At 36.7% G+C, this 9,530-nt stretch overlaps 1 protein-coding gene across 1 annotated transcript in view; it reads right to left on the bottom strand.

The window, feature by feature from the left end:
* Positions 1-9,530, bottom strand: part of LOC102878854 (ankyrin repeat domain-containing protein 26) — a 65,951-nt gene that overhangs the window by 42,706 nt on the left and 13,715 nt on the right. Inside the window, exons 6-7 of the mRNA XM_015597896.1 lie at positions 5,625-5,658; positions 2,197-2,269 (exon numbers count right to left, since the gene is read on the bottom strand). Of these exons, the coding sequence (XP_015453382.1) occupies positions 2,197-2,269; positions 5,625-5,658 (107 nt within the window). The remainder of the gene's footprint in view (positions 1-2,196; positions 2,270-5,624; positions 5,659-9,530) is intronic.

The following is a 9,530-nucleotide window of genomic DNA, read 5'->3' as shown; positions in this document are numbered from 1 at the left end:
GTTACTAACAGGCATCTGACCTTGGCCCACACTGCAGACTTCCTGAAAATTCTCAAGGTCCACAAACCCCAGAGAAACAACACTTGGACTTGGTGTACCCCGTACTACTTGCTAAGCAGCCCCCAGCAGGGCAGTAGTGTAAGCTGGCCTCAGTTCACAGCATCGCTGCTCTCCAGCACCTCCAAACCAAGCACAGGCTACTACCAACTGCAGATCACTCTGTATGTCCTACTAAGTGGCCCTGGTCCAAACACAAATAGCAGCTGACCTGGGACTGTACCAGAGCTTCTCTCAAAAGGCTCAGGAAACAACATACCTAATCATCAGCTTCAGTCCACACCAGAGCACCACTCAATTAGCTCCAAAGAATGGACTCAACAGGAACTAGAGCCTGCTACATCCAATCTCACTCCACAAAGTTAGCCTGCAGTCAAAGCCACTCTTCATAGTCCAACAGGATCAAGTCCATACACTTAAGTGCCAAAAGCAATCAAGGCTCAACTACAACAGGAGAGCACAAACAACTCACACAAGGGGTGCTATGCCAGTGGGCCCCATCGGACACTTACTACATAAAGTGACCCTGCCAAGACTGGGAGACTTAGCAGATCTACATAATACATAGAAGAAACAAACTCAGAGAGGCAGCCAAAATGAGAAAATAAAGAAAGAACAGGAAAACTTTAGAAAAAGAACTAAACAAAATGAAGGCAAGCAATCTACCAGACACAGAGTTCAAAACAGTTATAAAGATGCTCGATAAACTTAGAGAAAGAATAGATGTACTCAGTGAGAACTACAACAGATAGTGACGCTAAAAAAGGATATTGCAAACATTAAAAAAAGTCAAAAATGTGCACTGCAATAACTGACGTGAAGAATTCATTAGATGCAATTAACAGCAGATTAGATGAAGCAGAGGATTTAATCAGAGATTTAGAAGATAAGGTAGCAGAAAACACCCAATAGAAACAGCAAAAAGAAAAAAGAATAAAAAATATCAGGATAGTTTAAGGGACTCTGAGATAATATCAAGGGTTACAACATTTACTCCATAGGGGTACTACTAGGAGAAGAGTGAGAGCAATAATTGAAAATATATTTCAAGAAATAATGGCAGAAAACTGCCTTAACCTGGTGAAGGAAACATATGTACAAACCCAGGAAGTCTCAAACCAGGAAACTCAAAGAGGCCCACTCCTAGACACATTATAATTAAAATGCCAAAGGTTAAAGACCCCAAATTTAAAAGCAACAAAAGAAAAGCATTTAATTATGTGCAAAAGAGTTCCCGTAAAACTGTCAATTGAACTCTCAATAGAAACTTTGCAGGCAAGAAGCAATTGGCAGAAAATATTTCAACATAATGAAATTAAGAACCTACAAACAAGAGTACTGTACCCAGCAAGGCTATCATTTAGTATTGAAGGGAAGATAAAGATGTTCCAACAACAACAACAAAAAACTAAAGGAGTTTTTCACCATTAAACAAGTTTTACAAGAAACCTCAAAGCTATGTCTTGAAGAAGGAGAAGATCAAAAATATGAATAACAAAAGGACAATAACTATCAATAGTTACTTTAGTTGTAAAAGGAGTAAACGTTCCAATCAAAAGACATAAGGTAGCTGAATGGATAACTTCTTATGATTATTACAATCAGTAGTTGGATCCATGAAAGATCTGACTCTAGGTGATAAACACACAATGCATATACAAATGATGTATTGTTGAATTGTACACTTGAAACGTATATAAAATTTTTAACCAATGTCACACTAATAAATATAATTTTAATCAGATTTTATTTAGGTATAATTATTATAAAGGTCAGGATAGTATAATTTAAAAATCACATTAAAAATTCTTATCGCTGACCAAATCGTATATCTCGTCCATTGTGGGAAAACTTTCTCCAATATAATTTCCCTATCACTATATTTTTTAGTCAATTCATATCTTCAGCCCTCGCTTTCAAGACTTACTAAAGTGAACACAAACACTCATACATACACACAGAATTAGTGATATTTTTATAAAATGGTTTGTTCTGACCAATTTTCTATTTTATCTATCAAAAACAATGATAGGTAAAATTTAAAAATATTACACAAAACTAAAAAGCACTAAATTTAAAAAATATTACACAAAACTAAATGCACAGCAGAAAAATTAACTTCACGCAGAAGAACTTTACCTTGGTAGCAAAAACAAAGTCTTTGTTGTCTGATTCAGGACATGAATCATCAAGGCCAGCTTTTCTAGAAAGTCTTTAGAGTAAAAATATACAACAAAAATAAGTAAATTAGTTCATTTCTTTAAAAGAACAACAACAAAAAAGAATGGTCAGCTACATGTATATTAAAGATTCTCAATATAATTAAATTTAACCTGTTTTAAAAATAACTTTTAGTTCTCCCAATCTACAAAATAGTCTATAAAGACACACAATTCCAGTAACAAAAAAAGACATTCAATTATTTTCCAAGCCTGAGATTACATTGTTTTCGCTAAAAGTCCTGAAGCCTGAATTGCAAATTAAGATTATGATTGATGTAATTTTTTTAACCTGAACTAGAACAAATCTGACGAAAAAAAGTAAAAGATACTGTCCTTTCCACATTGTTTGACCCTGTTTCAAAGACTAATCTATGGCAGTCGAAAATAGCAGTCTTGGTTCTTTAGCATGGCAACCACTACATAAGGTAATCCCATTCCTTCCTTTTACCCTCAGATAGTACAGAAAGTTCCCTGAAATGTTTGAAATGGTGGAAAGTTAAATGTAACAAAGTCAAAGAACAAATGTATATGCTGTTACCCTTTCCACTCCTAGGTCCCTTTTCCACAGGGCTCCATGGCAGTCTCCAACCTGTAAATTTGCAGCCTCTGAAGGCAAGATGCCTGATACAAGGATGGGCTCGAATTACCAAGAATAGGGGCTCTCTATTTCCCTGCTCTTGGAAAACAAGCTGATAGAGTCTTGGTCATCCACCCCTTACATAAGCATGTTTCTAGCTACTCACCTCCATTACTGATTTGACAGCCAGTCCTACCCCTGCCCAAACCTCCATGTACATGAGAAGGACGTCAGTAAATTGGGAAAAGAGGTGGAGGTGAGGAGACACCTGCCTTGGTCCGTGGATCTAAGTAGTTCAGCAACCTCCAATCCCCTAGGACTCGAGAATACCTAAGCCCCCTTTGTAAACTGGATCGAGGTAGATGATACCACATTCCTATGTGCTCTAAAGAGAATCTTTTCCAGTGTCTCAAATTATTTTAATATCTTTTGATAGAATGAATTTTTCTATTTCCTCCAAATCAAAAAACAAGCCAAAAAGCAGCAACCAGCTTGGGACTCCCTTAAACCCTTTATTTTAATCTGCCTTGCTAGGCTACTCCTTACATCCTGTGTCCGTCCTTGTAATTTATCTTTAACTTGTCATAAATCTCAATATTCTGACCTCTTTTACCTAATCTGATCTCTGATGTCTTTTCTAAAGTCCTTATTCCTATCCTAACCCAGTGCTGTTGCTCTGGAAACTTGGATTTCCCTGCTATTTAGTTCCTACCCTCTTCTACTGTGTTCACTGGACCCACTGTCCCCACTTTGCTAATATTAAAACATTCACCTGCAGGATGAGAAAGAAGGAAGAATCCTGGGTTTAGAAACCTGAGGTTTTTAAATCTTATTTCCGTCACTTACTGTATTGGAATAAATCACTTTAATCTCTTTGAGTTTCAAATTTGCCATGTGAACACTTGGCCAGGATATTACACACAGGTTGAAGTACTACAGGGTGCTTTGATTAATTAATTGCTAAGATTCCTCAAATTTCTGAAATTCGGTATGCTTTTGAGTCTGTAGAAAATGAAGAATTCTTAGCTGGCAGAAGTGGAAAAAATAACGGAATGAAAGAAACAACAAGACGAGCAGAGAGGGTAAAAAATCAAAAGCAGAACCAACGGCACTCAAGGCCCTGTCCAACGAGAAGAGTCCCATGATGCAGCGGCAGATCTCCAAGGACACTGGCGCAGCCAACTCTGCCAGGACACAGCTGACAGAAAAGAAGCGCACTCTACAGCTCCTGGAGATGGCACTGCAGTCCCTCCTGGCAGTGAAACACTCCCTGGAGCACTCCTTGTCAGAGACCTAGGCAACGACTGTGCACAGTCGGCCCAGATCCGGGCTCAGATCCGGGCCCTGGAGGAGCAGCCGCACCAGGTCAGAACCGAGACCGAGGGCCAGAAACTGGGCTACGAGCAGCTCCTGGACATCCAGGTCCGTCTGAAAAATGAAATGGAGACCTACTGTGCCTGTTAGGTGGAGATGGAAACTCATGCTCTAAATCAAAGGGCTCTGGATCAGGAAGCTCAGTGAATTCACCCAAAGATGTAGCCAAAACCACACTGGTAAAGACGGTGGTTGAAGAGTGAGATCAACGTGGTAAATTCCCTTCATCGAGGATTCACTCTACTGAAGGAAAAACATCTAAAATGATCTATGACAATGCAGAATAAGTGTTTCTCTCTAGCTGTCATTTCTGAGAAAAGAATAATTTGGGAAAGGATCTTGTACAATTGCATTATTCTAAATCTCAGGAGATAACAAAAATACTTTCTACCCTTAAAGACAAGTTACTTAGCCAAAATAACTTCTTTTTTTTTTTTTAATTATCTTTTGTAGGGAGTCGGGTGTTTGTTTTCAAATAAATAAAAAAGTTGATGTCCACTCATTTTCATTCACTCATGACTAATAAATAATTATTCACAATCAAAAAAGAAAACTCACAGAATAAGAAAATAAGATTCTAGAGAAAAAAAGAGAAGAAACTTTACTGAAGTAGGCAGAGGTACTAGCCTGAGGGAAAAAAAAACTAGACTGGGAAGGCAGTAAGTAGAGGTCAATTACAAATAGCCTCTAAATAGATGCTGAACTTAATTAACATAGTAAGGTCTATGCATAGATACTCTTCAATTACAGTGCACTAATTCTCCTCAAAAAGAATAGACATCATTATAGATAAAAGCTTGCCTAATTAGGCCTTGCTATGTAAAACCTAGGGTTCTGTGGCCATAGCTGACTGAGATCTGCCCTAAACAATTTGATGTTAAAACAAGGTACAAGTTACTACTGCAGCTGTCCAGTATACTAAGATAAATGCTTAGACTAACAGGGCTTTGTAGGAAAACTCTAAGTCAGCATCAACACATAACTAAATTGGACTCTCCAAACACATAATTAAATTGAAGGCTTTTTGAGTTGATCTGACCTGAATCTATATATTGATGCCAGTGCTGCACAGGAACTTATCAGTATAGACTGAGGGACAAGATGATGGATTTGGGAGCAAAGTAGGCTGAAGATCAAATCAGGGACCTGCCACTTGTTCACTATGGAATCACAGGTTAATGAATGGACTGTCCTGAAGCACAGTTGCATAATTGATAAAAAGCAGGCTATAATAGCACTGCCACTTTGCAAATCCATTGTGATGACACTATGAGAAAATAAATATTAAGCACAGATGTAGTGTTTATCCCACAGTAGAACACTCAACAAGTGTAACTTCCTTTACTCTGTATTTCCCCAAATGTATAATTTTTAAAAATCTATAAAAATCCTACCTGCTTATAGAGTGTTCTTCAGAATTCTCATTCACTATTAAAGAAAAAATTAAAATATATTTGAAATCAAGAATAGTAAAATAAAGAACTATAAAAGTATCAAACTGATGCTGTGTTAAGAGATATTCCTTTGGGAGCATATCTGAAGATGATACGTGAATAAATATTAATGATACTGTTGACAGACAATATATTAACTTTTACTTCCCCTTCTTTATATACATATCGAATGCAAGAAAAACAGAATGGGTTTTTCAAATTCAATACTTACGAGAGAACTGCTGTTTACAATGATGGTAATCCTAACCAAACTGAAGCAAACTGACAGAATATGGTATTATTAGTAGTATCATAAACTAACAATGTCAAACTTCAGTAGCATGATTTCTCTGGACTCTGCCACGAAGAGCAGTTAGAAGAGAGAATACATATTATGCTGTAACACATTACCCCTTCCCCACCTCTTCAGTCAAGCCTGTTCAGTTTAGGAAATGCAGTCTATAGGTACTATACTCTGCAGCATGGCAAAACATAGGGAACAGACGCTTTCTGACCATTTCCAGTTGCAAAATAAGTATAAAAGACTTTGTGATTCCAGCTTTATAAATTAAAAACCCTTTGGACTGTTTCCTTTCATTGTTACAGAGTCTGTCTGGTCCTGCCTCATGGAGCAGGAGGGTCCAAATAGTGCTGCACAGTGGTGCGTGATGACATTTTTCTTAGCTCCCCCATTATGTGGCAAATGTTTATAGAGATCATGCTTTTTCAGCTTGTAAGACCTATGTCATCAGATCTTAAGCTGATGAACAATAATAAACAAATGGAAATCCACTATGGACAAAGAATATCTTGAACAGCTACATTCGATTACCTTAGAATTTTAATTTTTAAACTTTCATAAAGATACTCACTCTATGGTTCCAACTATATGACTTTGAAGAAATTGCGAAACTATGACTACAGTAAAAAGCTCAGTGGTTTCCAGGGAATTAGGGATAAGACAGGGCTGAATAAGCAGAGCACAGGGGATTTCTAGGGCAGTGAAATTATTTGATAAGATACTGTATTGATGGATACATTTATCAAAACCCATAGACTCTGCAACACCAAAAAGTGAATTTTAATGTAAACTATGGGCTGTGGGTGATGATGATGAGTCAATGAAGGTTCATCAATTGGAATACATGTACATCCCTGATGCAGGCTGTCAACAATGAAGGAGACTGTGTGTATGATGATATGGGGTTTATGGGAACTCTGTACTTTCCATTCAATTTTACTGTGAACCTAAAGCTGCTGTAAAAAATAAGGCTTATTATTTTTTTCAAATATAAAGTGTCCACGAATCTGCTATTACCATATATTAACATATTAAACCTGTTTTTAAAGACACGGTCCCCTCGAAATTTAAGATATAGACCTAAGTATCAGAATAGGGGTATTTTCCCTCAATTGAATGAAGCATATAAAAATATATAAAAAAGCAAATCATTTTAATTGTATACATAAGCAAGAAACTAATTGAGAAATATGACTGAACATCTTGTTTTATTATTATAATCAGGGATTTAATGCAACGTGAATCAAAATTGAATCATCCCTACAATTAAAAGACAATTTTTTTTTCTAATTTTAAATCAGAAATCATTGTGCAGATTTTATTTTAAAATGTTATGGGAAGATTCGTCAGATGAGAAGGAAAGATTATAATGACCATAGTCATTGCCATAGTGATTTATGTAAAAATACTTGTTAAATATTCACTAAAAGTCATAAAAGTAACCAGCATTGTAATTTATTATGGATGATGTAACTGAAATCAACACCATGTTATACCATCATATTATAGTTATTAAAATAAAATGTTAAGACAACACCAAAAATTAAGTCAGGGCTATTACTGTGGTGCAGAGAAGATTTTATACAGCAGGCCTAAGACTGCTGTCCTCACAATGTTCTGCTCGAATGGTTGGTGTCTGGGAACCTGGTTGGGGAAGGGTCCCACCAGTCCCTAACTGACAAGAGTGGCTCACTCAACCTCGACTGTCTGTAGAAACAAGGTGGTTCATGTGAGCATCTGCTTTCCTTCGGGGAGTCTGGAATTTTGGTCCATGCTAGAGGAAGGATGCCTATGTGAGTAGCATTCCTATGACTGAGCCCAGTGAGACTCTGGCACTGGGAGACAAAGTCTCACATATGGTGTCAGAACTGGACATGGAAGGAATTAAGCGCATCCTGGGAACTCCATAGAGAGAGGACTCCTAAAAGTTTGAGCCTGGTTTCCTCCAGACTTTGTCCCATACACCTATTCTCTTTCTGATTTTAACCTGATCCTCTCACTGTAATAAATCACAGGCATGAGTACAACTATATGCTGAGTCTCGTAGTTTTCTAGTGAGTAACGAAAGCTAGGTGTGGTTTTAAAAAATCTCAAAAAAATCGAATTACATCAATTTTTTATTATTTGTGTTGACATATTATACATGATTAAAGTCAGAAGATTATTTCACAGATTACCTGTCCCAGAGAATAATGTAAAACAAGCAACCATCTTAATGAGTATTTGAAAAATTAATGACAATATGTCCTATAACTTTCTAAACAGAAAATAAAGAGATTACAGTGTTAATCTTCTCTAGCTAAACTGGGTTTAATTCCATTTTTCAATAGTTATGAATCAATCAAGTAAATGAGATAACCACAGGAAAACATGTAACTATCATTTATAGTATAATAATATACTACTAATGGTAGTATTCTTTTTGCTTCTAATATTTTTCAATTTCCTATAAAACTAAAAACATGCCTCATCTATTAAAAGGCAGAAGTTGACAAAACAAGATGAGTCAAAAATATTTTATCCAAAACGTGTAATGAGTTATCCATGATATTCCATCAAATTCAACATGTATATTAAAAAGCATCCTTGTCTTCCCTGTTGACCTGCTGCTCTTCTCTGTTCATCTGACAAGTCCTACTCATTCTTCATGTCCAAGTGAAATGCTACTCAATCACCTCAGTACTTATGAATTATCATAGATTTCTCTCTCCCTGCTAACTTTTTATATTCAATCATCCTAAATCATATTAACTGTACCTCTTTTCTATCTCTGCTTTATTTTGTCACAGCCACCACCCTAGTCAAACATGGGCTCTTAACCAACGGCTTTTGCAGGGAAAAAAAAACAAAACAAAACACCACCACCATCAACTATTATTGCTATTTCTTAAATAAATGTGATTGTTTTCAGCAACACAAATGAGAAAGACATAATTCTAGAAAAATACCAGCATTTTAAATTGAATAAACTGAGCTTCTTGATTTTTTTATTCTGCACGGATGGGTGACAACTTTATAATGCACCAATACTAGTCGAAGGAAGCAAAAGCTTTCTTCGTCTGCCTGTCTCTTTTTGTATTTTTCTTCAATCTATCCTCTATGTGAAAGGTCAGCAAACTGTGACCCACAGGTCATATCCAACCAACTCGCCATCCTGTTTTGTAAATAAAGTCTGACTGGAGCACAGACATGCCTATCCATTTACATATTGTCTGTGACTGCTTTCACATTCTAATGGCAGATTTGAGTAGAAATGACAGAGACCAGAAGACCTAAAATCAGGCCCTTTACAGAAAAAGCCTGCTGATCCCTGCTTTATATCATAACCAGAGTGACCAAATCAAATGTAATCTTCTCATGCTTCTGCTCAAAACTCTCTAATGAATCCCTGCAGTAACTAGTGTTGGCTCCCTACCCACTGGCCATTCCTTAGTCTTCATTCTCACTAGGGAACCACAATTGCATTTGGATATTTATTGTCCCAATACACAAAGAATGTGGACTGTTGCCAGCTCCAAAAAGAGAAATGATTATACTAAGTTAATCACAGTAACTAGTTTACCCCT

This window comes from Pteropus alecto, unplaced genomic scaffold (genome assembly GCF_000325575.1).
Source record: "Pteropus alecto unplaced genomic scaffold, ASM32557v1 scaffold29, whole genome shotgun sequence".
NCBI classification, from domain to species: Eukaryota; Metazoa; Chordata; class Mammalia; order Chiroptera; family Pteropodidae; genus Pteropus; species Pteropus alecto.
The sequence above is the reverse complement of the archived record's forward strand: the minus strand, read 5'-3'. Positions and strand labels throughout refer to the sequence as shown.